Raw genomic sequence first — 21,347 nt, forward strand, 5'->3', positions numbered from 1 at the left:
CAACCTACCATAGGCAGGACTAGTCAAACACACCTGCTCATCTCCAGGATACCCATGCGGGTGATAGTGCACATTACAAATACAAATAACATACCATGACATAACAGAATGCTTCAGCTGAAATAATATGTCACAAATCAGAGGTCAGACTGATGGAGTTTTGCCTCCTAAAGATCATGAAAAGTGAGCCCAATAAGTTAAAAAATGGCTTCCTATATAATGCAAAATGCAAAGAGAAATATAACACAAAACATTTGTTCAGAGGTCTCACACTCTGGTTAAGAGAATAGCGATACATTTATAAAATCATATTATTCTAACACCTAATAGAGAGGCCTTGGGAACATTCATTCTCAGACAACAGTGCGCTACAAAACCGTAAACAAAGACCTGGCATTTTTCCCTGGGAAAGTGTTTACGAGTTCACTGGTGCATGAACAGTCTGTGTGCCAGATGAGACCCAGATGGGAAGATGACAGATGCAGTTGATTATGAGTTCACAGATCACATTACATCTGCAAAATCCATGTCCCAGTCTGTTGTAGTAGTCGCTGAACTCCATAGTGCAGTCTGGGAATAATTTTAATTTTTGGTTCTCAACATTTGAGCAACTATCCCACTGGATTGCAATGTTTTTCTGATACAAAATGTATGCTTACAGCCCCATTATTTTGCAAGACCAAACCTAAACAAAATCAATTCATATTATTTCAAATTCTGGGTACGGGGGCATGCACATCCAGGAGGGGGGTGGAGAGAGCCCCTAACATGCTGGCAAGATGTTCCATGTAGTGGGTCTCTGCCTCCCTTGGTCTCGCCTGAATTTTACCCTAGATCCCTCTGCATTCCAGGCTGTTTTAAAACCACTTCTAATACATTTTATTGCACAAACTGGGATATTTCTGATTTATTTCTCATTTCATGGACATAACCTCTCAGAATCATTTTTGATGTAGTGACACTCAAATTGTCACACATAGGATTTAAAATGTACATAAGTACACAGAAAACATGGACACGTCACACATACCTAAACTGTACACTTGGCCGCCATGGGACTGGGGTGGGATCCTTGCTTGTTACTGGAGGAAACTATGGACATGGATAATAGGGAGTGAGCGCACCACTCTTCTCGCACAGCACGTGGTGGTCAATTCACATGCATTACATGTACCCACTCCGCGTTTCAGCAGCGCGTCCTCTACTGGCGTCACTCGTCCTGGCATCTAGCTCCAAACATAGGGCCCGAATTATATCTTGTTGGATGCGTATGAACCGTCAAGAATGGATGGTGCATCCGTCCGCTCTCGTGACTGTCAACCCACCCAAGTTATAAGTTAGCAGTAATACTGACAAAGCTCCATCATACCTGCTCCATCTCCAATGCTCTCGGACTTCTCTCTTGACTAGAGATTTGCCTAAACGTTGCTGACGGAGGACTTACAGCCACAGCTCCGCTCGCCATATTTTGCCTTTGGGCCTGATTTAGATCTTGGTGGATGTGATACACCATCACAAACGTGACAAATTTCCCATCTGCCGTATTAGAAGTGCCTTAGCATATAATGCACTTGCAACAGGATAATTGTCATGTTTGAGATGGAGTATCCCATCCGCCAAGATATCCCGCCCGCCGTATTAGAAGTGCCATAGGATATAATGCACTTGTAATAGGATATTCGTCATGGTTGTGTCTGAGTATCCCATCCACCAAGATATCCCGCCACTGCATTACAAGTGCCAGAGGATATAATGCATTCGTAATACGATGGTGGGAGCTTGAAAAATTTGGAAACAGATCAAAATGTTGCTTCCGCCCAGACGGAGCAGCATTAGGAGCTGCTAGCTCAGGGTGGGAGCCATGCCAAGTTGCGCTGGGGCCACAGGGACCTTGGGGCTTTCTCAGCTGCCCCAAAACAAGTATATGGTAGGTGCCCTGGGTGTTCACCAGGCCCCCCCCTTTTAAAAATACATGGCTCTGGGGATGAGGTCCTTGGGCAAATAGTGGCTCATGGAGAGGTGCTATGCGGTCCCTCCACTAATTTTAAGAAATGGCCCTAGGGGATGAGGTCCCCAAGTCCTAATACACCTCAGGGAGGGGAGAGCCATGTTGCCCTCTCCCCTTAATTTTTTTTAATTGCCCAGTGAAATGGGATCCTTAGGGCCAAACAAGGCATGGAGAGGGAAAACACGTTCCCCTGCATCGCCTTTATTAAGAAAAAAGCATTATTAGGCCTCGGGGATGGGGTCTTCAAGCCCTAATAGTGCCCCGTTCCTTTTATTTAAAAAGAAATGCCCAGGGAATGAGGTCTCCAGGGCCTCTTAAGTTTCAGGGAGGGGCGCCATGCAGGCCCCTGCCCCTTTCTTAAAATAAGGCCCTTGGGTTGGGGTCCCCAGGGTCATACGAGGCTCATGGAGAGAGGTTGTGCAGACTCCATACCCTTAACTTTGAGAAATGGTCCTCGGCGATGGGTTCCTAAGGCCTAACAAGGCTCAGGGAGGGGAACACCCACGTAACGCCTTCCCAGGGAAGAGTAACGCAATGCAGGAATTCATAAATCACATTTTGGGCTTGCGTCGCACAGGCACCACGTTGCATGGTGAAAGTGCGATTCAAACCACTCATAAATATGCCTCCTAATTCCTAAGGGGAGCTCTGTTTCCATCTTTCTTCAGTTTAGTGTCTTAGACTTCACCCTCCATGTGCAGGAATGCCGGCGCCACAGTTCGACTGTCTTGAGAGAGCGGTTCTCATCCTCCATCTTGTACCAAAATGGATCCCACTGGTCGCAGTACTCACAATGATACTACACACAGAGCTCTAGTACCATACACATGCTATGAATTCACTTCACACATGCACTCTACATGTATATGGAGTGTCAGTGCAAAGTTCAGTTGGTTCACAATACAACATCAATGTACATGAGAGGTCAGTAGACCTCACTCTCTGTGACGTAGAAAAAAAGGTCTGATCACATGAAACATTAACAGCGCACAGTACCACCACCACTTTATGCGATTCCACCAGGGTATGGACAGTAGAATTTGCCCAATTGTATGGGCACAATTGGTGGAGCCTTTCAGGTCCAAGACAACCGTAGCCTTCTGTTTGTATGCTAAATTAGCATGCTCACAAAGCCAAGCAGAATAACAGGATACAAGATGTTCATTGCAGAGGTGCACACCTTCTAAACATACATGGGGGCATTCATGGAAGAGGTGCACACTTACTAACCATACACTGGGTCATACATGGAAAGGTGCACGCCTACTAACCTTACTCGGGGGCATTCATGGCACAGGAGCACATGTACTAACTGTACACAGGGGCATTCATAGCTGAGGTGGGCGCCTGCTAACGGTACACAGGGGCATTCATGGCAGAGGATCACACCTACTAACCATACACTGGGGCATTCTTAGCAGAGGGGCACACAATCGAACCATACATGGTGGCATTCATGACGTAGGAGCACACCAAAAAACCATACATGGGGGCGTTCATGGCAGAGGTGCGCACTTACTACTCGTACACAGAGGCATTCATGGCAGAGGTGGACACCTTCTAACTGTACACAGGGCCATTTATGGCAGAGATGCACACCTACTAATCATACACGGGGTCATTCATGGCACAGGAAAACACCTTTGAAACATAGTTGGGGGCATTCATGGCAGAGGTGCGCACCTACTAACCGTATATGGGAGCATTCATGACACAGGTACACACCTTTGAACCATACATGGGGACGTTCATAGCAGAGGTGCACACCTACTAACAGTGCACGGGGCATTCATGGCAGGAGTGCACAAATACTAACCAAACACGGCGCATTCATGACAGAGATGCACCCCTACTAACCAGACACAGAGCATTAATGACAGAGGTGCACATCTACCAATGTTTCACAGATGCATTCATGGCAGAGGTCCACGCCTACTAACCATACACAGGGGCATTCATGACCCACACCTTCAAGGGTCTTTGAGGCCAGAGATGCACAACTACCCACCGTGCACCTGGGTATTCATGGTTGAGATGCACACCTACTAACCATACAGTGGGGCATTCATGGCAAAGGTGGGCACCTACTAACCGTACAGAGGGGCATTCATGTCAGAGGTACATGCCTATTAACCATACACAGGGACCTTCATGGCAGAGGAGTACACCTACTGAGCGTACACAGGGGCCTTTGGGGCAGACGTACGCACCTACTACCATACAGAGGGGCATTCATGGCAGAGGGGGGCACCTACTAACCGTACAGAGGGGCGTTCATGGCAGATGTGCACATCTACTAACCATACATGGGGGCATTCATAGCAGAGTTACACACCTACTAACCATACACGGGTCGTTCATGGCAGAAGATAACACCTACTAACCATACACGGGGTCATTCATGGCAGTGGATCACACCTACTAACCATACACATGGGCATTCATGGTAGAGGTGCACACCTACTTACAGTACATGGGGCATTCATTAAAGAGGTGCACACCTACTAACCATACATGGGGGCATTCATGGCAGAGTTACACACCTACTAACCATACACAGGGTCGTTCATGGCAGTGGATCACACCTACTACCATACACATGGGCAATCATAGAAGAGGTGCACACCTACTAAGCATACGCTGGGGCATTCAAAGAAGAGGTGCACACCTACTAACCGTACAGAGGGGCATTCAAAGTAGAGGTGGGCACCCACTAAGCGTACAGAGGGGCATTAATGGCAGAGGTAAAAACGTATTAACAGTACAGAGGGGCATTCATGGCAGATGTGGGGACCTACTAAGCGTACAGAGGGGAATTAATGGCAGAGGTAAAAACATATTAACCGTACAGAGGGGCATTCATGGCAGATGTGGGGACCTACTAACCGTACAGAGGGGCAATAATGGCAGAGGTACAAACTTACTAACCGTACAGAGGGGCTTTCATGGCAGAGGTGGACACCTATTAACTGTACAGAGGGGCTTTCATTGCAGAGGTGGACACCTACTAACTGTACAGAGGGGCATTCATGGCAGAGGTGCACACCTACTAACCGTACATGGGGCGTTCATGGAAGAGTTACATACATACTAACGATACACTGGGGCGCTCATAGCAGGGGTGCACACCTACTAACCATATACAGGGGTATTCATATCAAAAGTACACACCTACTAACCATACTGAGGGGCATTCATGGCAGAGGTGCACTCCTACTAACCATACAAGGGGCATTCATAGCAGAGGTGCACACCTACTAACCACACATAGGGGCATTCATGGGAGAGGTGCACACCTACTAACCATACATGAGGGCATTCATGGCAGAGGTTCACACCTACTAACCATACAGCGGGTCAATTTTTGGCAAAGGTGCAAACCTACTAACCCCACATTGGGGCATTCATGCCAGAGGTGCACACCTACTAACTATAGAGAAGGGCATTCATGGCAGAGGTGCACACCTACTGACTGTAGACAGGGACACTCATGACAGAGAGGTACACACCTACTAACCATACCGCGGGACATTCATGGCAAAGTTGGACACCTACTAACCATACACAATGGCATTCATAGAAGGGGTGCACACCAACTGACCATAAACATGGGCATTCATGGCAGTGGTGCACACCTACTTACCATACACAGGGGGATTTATAGAAGGGGTGTCCACCTTCAAACCGTACACAGGGGCATTCATGGCAGAGGTGCACAGGTACTAACCATACACATGGGCAATCATGACAACGGTGCACACCTACTAAACATACACAGGGGAATTCATTGAGGAGGTGCAAACCTTCAAACCATACACAGGGGCATTCATGGCAAGGGTGGGCACCAACAACAGTAAACAGGGGCATTCATGGCAGTGTTACGCACCTTCTAACTGTACACAAGGGCATTCATGACAGAGGTGCACACCTTCAAACCATACACAGGGGCTTTCAGGGCAGAGGTGCACACCTTGAGACCATACATGGGGGTGTTCAGGGCAGAGGTGCACACCTATTAACAGTACATGAGGCCTTAATGGCATATTTGCACACCTACTAACCATACATGGGGTATTAATGACAGAGGTACACACCTACTAAGCATGCACAGCGGCATTCATGGCAGAGGTACACGCCTACTAACCATACATAGGGGCATTCATGGCAGAGGTGCACACCTTTGAACAATACATGGTGGCATTTATAGCAGAGTTACGAACCTATTAATTATACACAAGGGCATGACCCAGTTATTATTTAGATTTTCTCTTGAAGGAAGCCTTTACTACTGCACAGCTTGCAATTTCTAACTTCCTGCATTTTATTGGTTTTTCAAGGTGAGGCTGCCCAAAAGTAGGTGTCATTAACCATACACAGGGGCATTCATGGCAGAGGTACACACCTGCGAACCATACATGGTGGGCATTCATGGCGGAGGTGCACACCTACTAATCATACCTAGGGGCATTCATGAAAGGGGTGCACACCTAGTAACAATACATGAGACATTTTTGACAGAGGTGGGCACCTACTAACCGTACACAGGGGTATTTATGACAGATGTGTGGGCACCTACTAACAGTACACCGGGACATTCATGGCAGAGGTGCACACCGACTAACCATACACCTGGGCATTTATGGCAGAGGTACACACCTGCAAACCATACATGGTGGGCATTCATGGCAGAGGTGAGCACCTACTAACCATACACAGGGGCATTAATGAAAGCGGTGCACACCTTCGAACCATACATGATGGCATTCATAGCAGAAGTACACACCTACTAATCATACAGAGGGGCTTTCAAGACAGAGGTGGACACCTACTAACCATACACAGGGGCATTCATGGCAGAGGTGCACACCAACTAACCATATACCAGGGCATTCATGGCAGAGGTACACACCATATAACCATATACCAGGGCATTCATGGCAGAGATGCACACCAACTAACCATATACCAGGGCATTCATGGCAAAGGTCATACCCTCCAGGATTTAGCGATTTCGCGATTTGTAAAAAAATCGTAAAGTCTGCAATTTTGTCAAAAGGCCGCGATTTTTACAAAACTGCCCGCGAAATTTGGAAAATGCAATATATATATATATTTTTTGTGGTTGGTCAAAACAGGGAAATTACTTCCTTGTATCTGTGGGCTCATGGTTGGTACCGGCTATGTTTCTTAGAAAAGGATCTAAAGGTTAAAAGGTTAAAGTATCCCATCTCCATTCTCCTTGATGCAGACGTTACCCCCTCTTGTAGCTCTCTTTGTAATATTATCTCTCATTTATTTTTATGTTTGTGGACAATGTCTCGCCAGGCGCCTTTCAAAAAAAAGTTTTGTGCATCATGCCCTTGCCTCTATTACAGTTACAGTAATGTATATGTCATAACTACAAGGCACGTCCTCTTTTGCTTTGCCCACTTGTCAATTAACTACAATGAACTTTGTTTCGATCCATAATGCAAAGCGTGCATTTTACAAAACATTTAGCTGTGTTGTGGCTACCCTGCGGCTGAGGATATAAGAGAAGGATGAAGCATTATATCCTTGAACTGAAAAAACATACCTACACCTACAATTGGCATTTTACATGAAAAGTGAGTTTCAGCCACTATAATTTATTTTAATTATTATTTAGATTATTAATGGAGCTACCAGGCCCCATGATAGGGCGCTTTACATTAAGCACAACATGTAAGTCTACATTTCAATTAGAAGGTAAGTAAAAGGTAATTCAAAAGGGAAGTTTGAGAGACACCGGGACGATGGTATTGTAACATATCAGTGCAGGCCGACATCAGGCGGACTGTTCTCTGCAAAAGGTACTAATTTAGGTGTTATTAAAAGAGGTGGGCCTTTAGGAGTTTGCTGAAGGTGCAAAGCATGGACGTCATTTGGGGTAGCCAGTGGTTGCAGCTGTGACCCCTGGCTAGCCCCTTGCAACTGCTGGCACTGCCTTTGTGACCTATGGCTACAGAGGTGGCAAAATCAGTGCCAGGAACACAATGGAAATTAGGGTTCCACTTTCCATGTTTTCTTTTCTTATTACGCTAACTGTGAATAATACTCCCTGGACGCTGAGGTAAGGAAAAACATCACTACATTTGGTACTGGTATGACATCACAACACTGGCTGCCGGTATAACATCACAACACTGGCTGCTGGTATGACATTACTATACTGGCCACCTGTGTGATATCTTTACACTGGCTGCCATTGTGACATCACTATACTGGGTGCCGGTGTGACATCACTACACTGGCTGCCAGTGTAATTTCACTGCAACGGCTGCCGGTGTCAAATCATTACTCTGGTTGCCGTTGTGAAATCACTACACTGACTGCTGCTCTGACATCACTATCCGGGGTGCCAGTGTGACATCACTACACTGGCTGCCAAGTGACATCAGTACCCTGGCAGCCAGTATGGCGTCACTTCACCAGCTGCCTAGTGACACCACTACACTGACTGCTGGTGTGACATCACTACACTGGCTGCCAGTGTGACATCACTACACTGGGTGCCAGTGTGACATCACTACACTAGCTGCCGGGTGACATAGATCCACTGGCTGCTGGTGTGTCATCACTAAACTAGCTGCCGGGTGACATCGCTACACTGGCAGCTGGTTTGAAATCACTGCAATGGCTGCCAGTGTGACATAACTACACTGGCTGCCTGGTGATATTACTACACTGGCTTCCGGTGTGACATCAATACACTGGCTGCTGGTGAGAAATCACTACAATTGCTGCTGATGTGACATCACTACAATTGCTACTGGTGTAATATCACAACACTGGCTGCCGGTATAACATCATACACTGGCTGTGGGCATGACATTACTATACTGACCACCAGTGGGATATCATTACACTGGCTGCAATTGTGACATCACTATACTGGGTTCCAGTGTGACATCCTACAAAGTCAAATAATTACACTGGTTGCCGGTGTGACATCACTACACTGGCTGCCAGTGTGACATCCTACAATGGCTGCTGGTGTGACATCACTATACTGGCTGTCGGTATGACATCACTACACCGACTGCCTGTTGACACCACTGCACTGACTGCTGGTGTGACATCACTACACTGGCTGCTGGTGTTAAATCAGTACACTGGTTGTTGGTGTGACATCACTACACTGGGTGTCGGTGTGACATTAATACACTGGGTGCCGGTTTGACAGCACTACACTGGCTGCTGATCTGACATCACTACACTGGCTGCCGGGTGACATCACTGAACTGGCTGCCAGTGTCATATCACTGCAATGGCTGCCGGTGTCACATCACTGCACTGGCTGTTGGTGTGACGTCACTGCACTGGCAGCCAGGCGATATCACTGCACTGGCTGCCAGTGTGAAATCACTACGATGGCTGCTAGTGTGACATTGCCTCACTGGTTGTTGGTGTGACATCACTACACTGGCTCCTGGTTTGAAATCACTTCAATGGTTGCCGGTGTCAAATTATTTCTCTGAAGGCTGCTGGGACATCACTACACTGGCTGCCGGTGTGACAATGTCACACTAGTTGTTGGTGTGGCATCACTGCATTGGCTGCCGGAGTAGATATCAATACACTGGCTGCCGCAGTGCCATAACTACAGTGTGACATCACTACACTGGCTGCTGGTTTGAAACCACTGCAATGGCTTCCGCTGTCACATTATTACTCTGGTTGCTGCTTTGACATCACTACACTGGCTGCCGGTGTGACATCAATACACTGGCCTCTGGTGTGACATCACTACACTGGCTGCCGGGTAATATCACTACACTGGCTGCCATTTTATCATCACTGCACTGGCTGCCGGTGTGAAATCACTACAATGGCTGCTAGTGTGACATCGCCACACTGGTTGTTGGTGTGACATCACTACACTGGCTGGCGGTGACATCACTGCAATGGCTAATGGTGTTACATCACAACTCTGGCTGCCGGTGTGACATCATGCATTGGCTGCCGGTGTGACATCATACAATGGCTGCAGGTATGACATTACTATACTGGCCTACGGTGTGACTTCACTGCACTGGCTGCCAGTTATGACATCATTGCAATGGGTGCCGGTGTGACCTCACTACACTGGCTGCAGGTGTAACATCATTACTCTGGTTGCTGGTGATGTAGCTCAGATTTCATCTGGAGTCAGGCATTGCTTTATTATTGTGCTTCAGACAGACTGCATTTAAAATTATGCAGATTTTGGTGCAAGTGGGAAACACATGGCACATGAAATATGAATTGAGGCCTAGTCAATGCTTTTAAAAGGGGCACTTTTGGTGCAAGCAACGTGAAAGACTTAAAATGAGGCCTAGTCAGTCTGAAATGATTGTGCTAAATTAACATGTGTTTGTGCAGTGTAGAGAAAACTAGTGATTTCAGTGACCTTTTTAGCTTTGAAAATATTCATGGAATGTGTTCTTTCTTCCCAGCTCATTTTCCTTGTAATCTACACTCCCTGTTCCTGTTTTAAGAGACTTTGGATGTGTTGCATATTTAGACAATGCATATTCAGTTCATAACACATCTTCTTATAATGTCTATTAATTAACCATGCACCAACACTGCACGGGGCAAACACATTTTGCATAAAAAGCTGTCTAAAACATTAGAGCTGAGTATGTATTACCCGTGTGCACTTTGAAAATTTGCATTAGTGCATGATTATGCTATGTTGTACATTGTACTTTTTTTGCATGTTTGCACAAATGATAGAAAAGCTGCTTTAAACTAATAGCTTTTGCTAGGTAATAACTAATAGAGGGTATTAATCTGGGGGAGGTAAACATAATGGGTTAAATGTAATAAATTAATACTCTTTGTGTTTGTTTTTGTTTATGGGCCCGCCATAAAATGGCTGCCTGGGAATCCAGCCTGGCTGGGAGTTGTGCTGAATAAGAGACGCATGCGCAGAACCAGCTTGCCTCAAGCAAAGAGCCAAAGGAGTCAAGGCCACTGTGAACTGTACATTCTTGTTTTCATGCCAGTGTACCAGTGTTGTGGAAAGTAATCATTCCCACATGCGACTGATATATTTCTGCCTTAATGTTGCATATTTTTTCATTATTGATTGTGAAACAGAAGACTGTATTAAGCATTAACGCTTCCTTTGTTAAAACTGGTATGGGTTGGATTTGCCAATGAGAACAGGATGGTGAGACCCTCATGTCATCTATGCCAACTAATCAAGTTACAAGCTTTACTGATAACTGCAACATTAGTAGTATAGTCAGCGAAGAATTAGAGTATAAATAGTGACCTCTTAGGGGGTGTGTTTGCTCACTTTTTAAGCCTTGAGCCTCACAGGGCCTCTGTCTGAGAGGGAGAAGAAGAGAAGAAGCAGATGAGATCAGACATCATATGGGTTAGGTACGTGAACGTCGAGGGTACAGTCTGGGATGAGATTGCTCCCTAGAGAGATAGAGGGAGGTGGGGGTTCTTGCTCATATTTTTTCAGAGAAGTCTTTGCACGTCATATATTTGGCAAGGCAGACCACATTCCTCTTTGGTCTTGTGAAGGGCCGGCTGTCTCGCTCCTTGTGAAGCAGCCTCTCTCATATTGAACAGACCAGGGCAGAGAGTGGAGCTGGACAGAACAGGTTTAGATTTAGATGCTAAAACTCTAAGTTCATGCTTTGACTAATGAATTCGTTTTGAAAAGATGTATTTGTCTTGTGTCTTTATTTCTCTTAATGGGAGATTTTGTCAATTATTAATTATTAATCAGCCTTGAATAATTCACGCTTGAATCATATTTTCCTGAACTTTTTTTAAGAATTCTGATTGACATTTGATTGCCTCATTCCCTTCTTTCATAGAATGCTTTGTATCCAACCTATACTATGCTCTGTATTCATTATATATTCCTGTTTTCGAAATTCTGTAACCTGATAGATATTTGACTAATGAATAAAGGGTTCAGAGAACCTTAACTTTTAACTAGAACATAAAACCCTTTAAAATACTCACCAACTCTCTTTATTGGCTTAAATATTATTTTTGTTTTGATTTTTCATGTTTATGTAAAGTCTCCTGGAGGTAATACATGATGTCAAGGGTCTAAACACCTTTTCAGCTGTAAAATAGAGGTAAATTAGGTTTTGCATTGAGAAATTACTGTGAAATTACAGCTGGATCAGCTTGCTCCTGTCTCTTCGACACTAGGCTCTTGGTACTATATCACAATTGCTGCACCTGAGGTACATAAACATGTCCCCAGGCACTCCACTTTTTTCATCCTTTGCCAACAGCCAGCTGTGCATGATCACACTTGTTTGGAAAATCACTGGTGATTGCTTTCAAAACATTTATCATTGTTTTCGCCCATAATTTTTTTTTAAAACATATCAATTTTAGAAAAAAACCTGGAGTGACTACTTTAGTATAAAAGAACCTCACTAACCCCTGACAAATTAGAGGAGAATTCCTTCCAAGCTGAGACAAGGGTCCTGCATGCTGAATCTCCGACACGCAGCAGTCTGGCATCCCTTTTGGCTGTCATCCTTGAAGCAGAGATGGGGTCCTGCATTTCCAAGCATCAGGTGAGGGGGCTAGTTCTTCCGTAGGGGTTTCTTGACAACAGATACACATGGCTATCTACACATACACCGACACATCCTGGTTAGGCTAGGTACATTTTAGCAAAATTATATAGGGTGCATTTTAGGAATAAGCAAGTGATACTGTTTTTATCTGTACTGCTTCTGTTCATCTTATTAGCACTATGGTAGAAATGTATCTACTATTTACTAAATTGGTACTAGCAATCTCTTTCGTATGCTTCTGTCTCCTAATTGTCGCAGCACATATGTTTTACACGAGGCTGTCGCTGGACCAATACATTCATATTGAAATGTCCTAATTGCCAACCTATGTATTTTCTGAGTGAAACATACTGTATTGTTCTACACGATCCCTGAGAAATCAGGGTTGTCATGTTCAGTGGTTGCCAGAGACTACCTACATCAATGAAGAATACAGGGGGGTGTATTGGCACTGTAGAGCTAGCTGGTCTAATGGCTGACATATCCTGTGGCGGTGTCAGGATGCAGTTGGGCCACCAAGCCCTCAGTTTAGGCTATCCAAAACGTCAGGTCCTGGGGGATTCCTAGGAACTACACAACTCTTTTCCCATTTGTGTAAGCACTCTGTCGGTCTTCTACCCAGATTTACTAGAAAAGAACACCTTATCCTTATCTATGTAATTGTAGGTCCCTCTACCAGGACGGGAGAGTACCCAGGTGACAGTGGCAACCCCTAGGAGGTCCAACCATGAGGATAGGGTGGTTCCTGAGAAATTCTCCAGTGGTGTTGGGTGGTGCAACAAAGAGATTTGGTTCCCATTGTCTCCATAGGTTATCTGTTGGAGAGGGGGAGCTGTCCCAGAATGGCCCAAGAGTGGCCGATAGTGGTGGGTGGCCGAGTAAGGGGATTGTTCCTGAGGTAAGAGTTGTATTGATAGCCATTAAGGAGACATAGGGTGGGTAGTGAGTACCCTAGTTTCTCTAGGTTGTCCACTGGCTTCACCTGAGGAGACATGAGAGAGGTTGAAGATTCACTATATTCCATGGATGGGTTAGTGGTGGATCCTAAATTATCAGCGTTGAGTGTCGATTGCCCAAGTACAGTGAAGGATGCCAACCTAGAGACAGTTTTTACCCAGAACTTGAAGTGATGGCTGTGGCAATGCCCACTGAAAAGTCTAATGCCCAGCCTGGTGTACCATCAGGTAGATCCTGTGAGATCAGACCCCAGGACAGGGGACAGAGGCTATGTAGATGGAGGATGTGGAGGTGCAACCAAGACCTAGCCATGTGGGCAGTTGGTGCAGAATCTTAGAGAGGACCCTGAGCATCAATCCGGAGGGAGGGAAGCATGTCTGTTAGAGATTGTCCGAGCTGTCAGAAGGCCAAGCTGCAGAGGGTCTTCCGTGGCAGACTTCTGCCTCATTCATTTTAGGTGTAATGGTCTTGATGTGCATCACTGAGTCCCCTTGAAGTCCTGGCTTGCCAGATATTGGTTTTGCTGGAGGATACAGCCATCGGCATGATGGTATAGATGGCAGGTGTGCCCGCAGTGGCACAACTAGGTGACAGGGTGGTGCCATTCTGAGTAAAGGGACCTTTTGCATGAGTACAGGTTGGTGCTAGACATTAATTGTTGGGACTTCCACTCTGAGCTGTCAGAAGGGCAGACTGCAGAGGCTCTTTAGCAGACTCCTGCCTGGTGCACGTTAGGTGTACCAGTCATAGGGTTTGACCATAAGGCTCCTCGGAAGTCCTGGTTTGCCAGGCATGGACACAGCAGGTAAGGGCGGCCGCTCAGCTGAGGGAAGTGGAGGGAGGCACTGTGTGCTTTCAGTGTGACATTTCACATTTCACATTTCACTGGGGGATCTTCAGGGTCCCTTGTTGATTTTCAGCTTGACTGCTTAGAGGCTGGGAAGTGGCCCAAATTTGGGCATGGGTGAGGCATGACCTACACAGAGCCCACTGGCACATCCAGTTGACCCGGTGGGGCTTGTGAGAGCACAAGTGGGGGACATGAACCCTCTTCTCACAAAGGACAGGTTGGTTAGGGTTCCTGGGGTGGTTCCGTGGCTGGAAAACCCTGAGCTGACTCTGTCAGTGGAGTACTACCTGTTGAGTGGGCTGTTGTTTCCTTAGAAGGCACAGTTATTCTGCAAGGATGGTGGCAGCTATAGACCCTTGTGTAACTGCTGTGGGTGAGGGTCAACGGGTCCAGTGAAGGACCTGTGTCTTCATCTTTAGGGTGTAGTGACCTGCATTAGTAAAGTTAGTGGGCTGTGTATTTTCCTTAAGGAGAACAGCAGGTGACCCAGGGGACATGTTTTAGTGAGGGCTTCAGAGTAGAGGCACTTACTCTTGCCAGGAAGAGCGTGGTAAGAGCAATGTTTCATGACTCCGGGCAAGGGTTTGCCTAGAACTTCTCTGGCCATGTAGGCTCCTAAAATCCTAGGGATACATCAGACATAGCACCAGGAGGGTTATTAGTGCAGTCTAGGTTCCCTGTGGAGGGAAGTGTTCTTATTGCTGATTTAGGTGGGTGATGTTGGTGTTGGAATGCCAACGTAAGAACTCTGTGGGGGCAGAAAACCAGCAAATGGTCAGAACCCATTGCCACTAGTTACAGATGACTAGGCAAGAGTACCCATGAGCAATGGTTAGTTGTTCCCCTAGTTTCAGCTGAAAGCTGCATATGTTGCAAATGGATTCCACCCATTTAGTCGGCCAGGAATTTTCACTTTTGATCACATCGTTTTTGCACCTTTAGTTTAGGTGAGTCTCACTATCTGATTCCCATTCACAATAATTGATATGAGCATGTTACCCACTGGTGTCTGCCTTTTAAGATAAGGCCACTGTGGAGCAGCTAGGTGTGCGGGCACTGGGCTGGTTACACGTGAATAAGTGTGCCCTTGCATTTGATACTACTGTGACGCACAGCCTGGTAATTGCACACAGATAGCCTGACGCAAAAAGGGCTCTGCATGGATAGCTGCTGACTTGGGACGCCTAACAGTCCATCTTTATTTTTGCACACCATGCCACCTCAAAATGCAAAGTAACAACAGACTGGGATGCAGCCCGAGTAATTACCAGTGGCTCAAGCAATCCATCCATCACTTTTTTTTCACTTTAGAATGTTACCCTAAGTGGGACAGGAATGCCGAGGTGTGGGTGCAGTGCACACTGTCACTTGAACCACATCTTTCCCTGGCTGATGAGCTCACAACAAGGGCAAACCTGGTCCTGGATGCTTGTGTCCTGGTACTGGGAGGACCTGGCTTGGCCGTATGGGTTGAACAATTCCAATTAGAGCAGTGTCAAGACTGATTTGCATACAGCTTGGTCTGAATTTAGGTGACTTGTGGTACAAATTAACAATGGATTATTATGCAACCTCGGGTAATTCCCAGTGACTGAGATTAATTTAAGCATTCAATCACTTTTTTGTATACTTTAAATTATCTGAAAGTTGGCATTTTTTTGTCCTAACCGTTTGGTATCTGCATGCTGTACCCTGGGTCCCATGACAAGGCGTAGATGGCAGTTGGCCATTGTGTTCATTCTCCCAGACAGTGAGACGTAAGAGGACTAGAAGTTGTCAGGATGGGCCATCCTGGCAGGATGCGAAGGACGGAACTGTTCTATGTCCCAGTTACATTTCAAAGGAGCTGCCTCAGCGCACTTACAAAGAACTTGAGATCAGGCTGTCGTCACTGTAAATAGCCTAGAAAGGGGAGGTATAGAAATTCCAGAACCAGATGTGGTGAGTATGTCTAGACGTTTCTCCCACTTCAAAGCTAGCACCAGGTATAAATATTGGACCCTCAGGCCAATGATTCAGTACACTCCGGCATCTGTGGACTGGACTGTAGGTGTCTGATTTCATTGTCAATGCGGGGTCAAAAATATAGTAGCATTAGTTATAAATGGCAAGAAAGAACTACTAAAATACTTTGTAAATGTATTGCTAGAACTCCTTCAAATTATAAAACATTTCTGAAAAAAATAGTTCCATTACATTGGAAAGTTAGAAGTTAGATGCATTAACAAACAACAAACTTCATCTTAACTAGAAAGCTAGACTAAATGTATGGAAACAAATATCTTACTAAAATATGAATTTTCTTTCCAGTCTTCGACAATTATACTGCATGCTCTCCTCAGTTTTGCTCAATGCTTATCAATCATCCATGTAATTGGCAATTCTAGTCACTGAAAGTACACGAAAAATTAGCAGCCCCCTTATGCTGTCAACAGATTAGAATCTATTTTTGGCATCTAATTCCGCAACACATACATGTTTGCAAGTATTAATGTGAACTATTGCTTAATAATAAGTTATACCCAATGATGTAAGATAGCTACAGGTACACCTGGCAGCACTGGAGTGGTGTATTACTGGTACAGCTGGCAGCACCAAGATGGTATAGTCACATACATTATCTCTCATCTTAAATGCAGATATTGCTAATCTATAGCAGTTCCAGTTTCTCTTACCTATGAGCATCCATCCACAGAGGATTTGTTTACGCCTAGGAGAGACCTTGGATGAGAAGATGACCAACATCTCTGATGGAATTTCACTGTCCTTCTCTGATGCAAGCCTCTCTTCTTGGAGTGAGGATGCAGTGGTGCACTCAAAGCAGAGCCATGTGGAGCACAGGCAAGGTAAGCAGTGCCTTTCTGGTTGCCTGGAGATGCAGAATATAATTGGATTAGAGAAAAGAACACTCTATAGGGATATTGCAAGTCACAGGGGAGTTCACTGTTGATGCAGATATTCAAGGGCCATAGAAATGAGAGGCGACATTTAAAATAATTTCAGGGACAACTGTGGTGATTCCCATCTGTGTAATGTTCAGCACTGCTGCTTCAGCTGCTGCAATTTTATCCCTTTTTTTCCATAGCTTAGCCACTGCATGCTGGGGTTAAAAAATCCAAAATAGCCACTGTGTGCTCAAATGTGCACAAAGCATGTGTTGTGACTCATTGGTGGCTATGTTGTCTATTTTTCTAGTTATTGTTCCAACATGACAATGGCATTTTCAGTAAATGTAAATAAAAAAAGTAAGTGTGCAAGAGAAAAAAGAAAGAAAGAGGCTACATAGCACTTAAAAGCTGTTAGGGCAAAGAACAATACCCAGGGAGCAGGACAGAGAAGGTTTTGAAAACACCAGGGAGCATCAGTGGGTATAAGGGGGGTAAGTGCAGGGGATGAAGCCCTTTGGGTAAAAAACTAAATAAAGAAGGAATTAATATCAATGTGTCTGTTCACATCCACCAAACGCCATGCACTGAATATAGCTGAACCGCAGTAGCATGCAGCTGAAAATGTGTGTCCAAAACCCCCTTTGTGTATCTGAATGTATGTGCATGTTGTGTGCTGTTTGTGTGTCTTGTGTAATGACAATGTCTCTTGCTAGACAGCGAATGATGTAGGATAGAGCAAAAACATTAAGTGTTTGGAACTATACCAAAGCATTACTTTGAGCAACTGTTATTTGCAACGTTGATCAGTGATTTAGGATATCTGTCTCTTCTGTGTCATCACCCCAGTTTTTTTGCCTTTTCTGAGATTTTTTTATGCGGGCTTTAGGTCCCTGTGCACAATACCCCTGTTAACCAGGAGTAAAGGGCCTGTGCTCTACTTTAAAACAGTTAAATTGGTCAAAATAATCCTTTTTGACATTTTAAATATTAGTAAGTCACCAAATGTAGGCTTGGAAACGCACAACAACAGGGTGCACCGTATGTAAATGTGGGACAGATAGAACGTTATTATGCTCTTCAGTGACAAGGCCCAAAAAGCTATTTCCACTGTAGCAAAAATCTAATACTGCTAACTCTGGGATGGGACCAGCTACAAAAATAATAAAACCACGATTTTTATATAGGCTTTAACAGTCAAATTCAATGGTGGAGTTGGATGTTAGTAAATATTAAGGACAAATACATTTTAGAAAGTTACCCTGTTACCTGCCTGAAATATCAGAACGATAATTCATACTAGCCTCTGTTACCTCCGAGCATGTCCTCAGCCCTGAATAAAGTGTGAACGAGTAATGACATTTCTGCCAGAAACTACACAATGTGGGGCATATTAGCAAGAACCTCGTTAAAATTATCTCCATTTTAGCGACAGGAAACTGCCACTAAAACGGCAATAATGAGCTTGCAAATATGCGGTATAGAATTCCAATAGAAGCCCAGTTTAGATGTGCAGGACATCTAACCTGGGCTTGAATTGGAATTCTATAACGCATATTAGCAAGCTCATTATTGCCTTTTTAGCGGCAGTTTTCTGCCGCTAAAACTGCGATAATTTTAACGAGGTTCTTGCTAATATGTCCCTAGGTTTCCCCTAGTGGGTTGATATCGACCAATCCTGCCTGACCAATCTGTTTGAGCCGCATGCAACACTTACAGGGAGACAGGATGCCAGGACAATTTTTGTGGTATTTCCTGCTTTGCTGCATTAGGACCATGCCTTTGTCCTACCAGACGTCTCTGTCCCTAATTTGTTGTGGGTACAGGGTCTGCTACCAACTGAATTTTAGTGCAATAATGGGGAGATACTTAGGATTAGCACAGTGCACTCCCCTACACACCCACAACCCTCAGGGTCCAGGTTTAGTGTGGCAAAATTCTTTCACTATCTTTAATATGCTCTAATACATGACATTTGTGGCCTGTTTGCAGTAAGAAAGAGAGTAGAACAAGTGCACACCTATGTTTTCAAATTTGTCAATTATGCTTGTCTCCTTAAGTTTTGGAGATTATTGCGTGCAGCCCGGAACTGTGGTCCTCCCTGGTTCCACGTGCTAATGTACACAGCAAAGCTGAAGTGAAGTTTCACTCCAAGACCGGACACACAGCATCCTTGAAATTTCCTTACAAAAATACCACCAATTTATCCATATTTAATTAATTTTTATTCCAAATTTTCCAAAGTTCATCTTCTTTACATCTGTTACATTTGAGGCACATTATGTAAAAACAGTTTCTAATCCGGCAGATGTGCCTTTCCAGGCTTTTTTCTGTCGCATGAGCCATACATAATTTATCCTTAATGGATGATCTCTATTAGTCATTAATCATATTTTTCCCAATGCATTTTGGGCTGTTATAATCCCTTCCTCAGGGGTTCACTGTTTGCAGTAAGGCAGCTGGAACTACTAAAAAGTGGGTAGGGTTGCCCCTGGGAACTTTTACGCCATTGATTAGGGAGTGCCCAGGAGATACCCTACCCACTAGCAAGTGCTAGGCATAAATGTGGTACAGCAAGGAACCCCAGCAGAAAACTTTCAAGCTCTGACGATGAACAGAAGAGGACTGGACCTCCAGCTGGTGACCTGCGAGTTGACCTGTAGGATGGGATAGAATTACACCTTTGTCCTGTTTGTAGATCTCCGCACAAAAATGGGAAACCTCAAGAGCATTAGTGGGACTGACGTGTTTCCAGTATCTCACCTGTGGTACCATGGTGGCAGCTACAATCTCAGCTTTGAACCGCGCCAAGAGGTTTTCAGCTCAAATATAATCATTTTTTAATAGGGAAGTTTTTGAACTTGGACTTCCATATTTTTCAACTGGACTAATCCACTTGTTGCACCACTAGTGAGGACTAGTGCCTGGATCATGCTTCTCCCTGCCACTGCTCTGTGCTCGTGCCCACCGACATGTATAGTTCAAGCTCTTTCTTTGACTTAGCTGGGTCTCCTCACCTCCACCTACTCCTCCTCACCTCACCTCTGGGACATTTTAGGACCTCGAGGTGGGGGGGTCTTTACTACCTGTTGTTTTGTGGAGTTTTTGTGTCACTCTGAGAGTTGCTCATATTTGTCTTGTGTTTGCACACCGGCCAGCGCTTGGTAATTGAACGGAGGTGGAGAGGTTGCAGCAGTGTCTGGGTTGGTGATCGGGACTCCATTGATCTGCAAGCGCTCCATGACCATAGCTGCAGTTGCCACCTTCATGGGGAGCTGGGAAGGGCAGTGCTTCCCCCGGAGATTCACTGAGAGAGTAGAGCTCCCTGCAGCTTAACTCCCACAGCTTTGCTAGGGGAGCCAGGGGCTTTGTTATTCATTAGAAGCATGAGATTGCAGACCTAGCAGGCAGATAGTCATTGCGAGTGGTCATTGGGGAGGTTGCCGAGATCCGCCCTGGACTGCTCTGACTTGATTTCTGCTTTTGGCTGGACTCCATCAGAACTCCGGCTCAGCTGTTGCTGCTGCTTGGCATCTGTTTTCACAGCCAGCAGTTTCCAGGCAACCTGGCACTGAGTTTACCCTTAGGAGCATGCTAAAAGGATATTAAATTCTATATTTTAAGTGCACACAAAATGGTTTCAGATTCCTTCTCTCCCTCCTACAGCCAATGATTTGCAGTCTGCAACTTGGATGATGGTGGTGGCAGTGGTGGCGGGGTCCCCAGGAAGGAGATAAATCTTTGAAAACCATGTTTATTTTTCCTAAAGTCTCTAGAATAATATTTGCCCTAATACATTCTGGAATTGCACCTTATTTTCTAAAACAGTAACCTATGCAGGTCTACCCAGGTGTGGTTCATGTAAAAAAAAAGAGGTGGGGTGGGCGGGGGTGGGTTGGGTTGGGGTTGTAAAGTGGGATGAGGGAGCTCAAAGGAAAAAATAAAAACATAGCTGCTGCCCTCCACCACGTCGAAATAGTCGGCCCCTCTCTTGAAGGCACTGGTTCCCAGCCTACACTGCTGCCAATCCTGAAGCAAGTCTATCAACAGAAGCCTGCCCCATGTCTGATAGGGTATCT

At 45.2% G+C, this 21,347-nt stretch overlaps 1 protein-coding gene across 1 annotated transcript in view; it reads right to left on the reverse strand.

Annotated features, from left to right (window-relative positions):
- Positions 1-21,347, reverse strand: part of LOC147706607 (uncharacterized) — a 740,422-nt gene that overhangs the window by 145,111 nt on the left and 573,964 nt on the right. Inside the window, 1 exon segment of the mRNA XM_086929638.1 lies at positions 17,059-17,252. Coding sequence (XP_086785764.1) covers positions 17,059-17,252 — 194 coding nt within the window.

This window comes from Lissotriton vulgaris, chromosome 7 (genome assembly GCF_964263255.1).
Source record: "Lissotriton vulgaris chromosome 7, aLisVul1.2, whole genome shotgun sequence".
NCBI classification, from domain to species: domain Eukaryota; kingdom Metazoa; phylum Chordata; class Amphibia; order Caudata; family Salamandridae; genus Lissotriton; species Lissotriton vulgaris.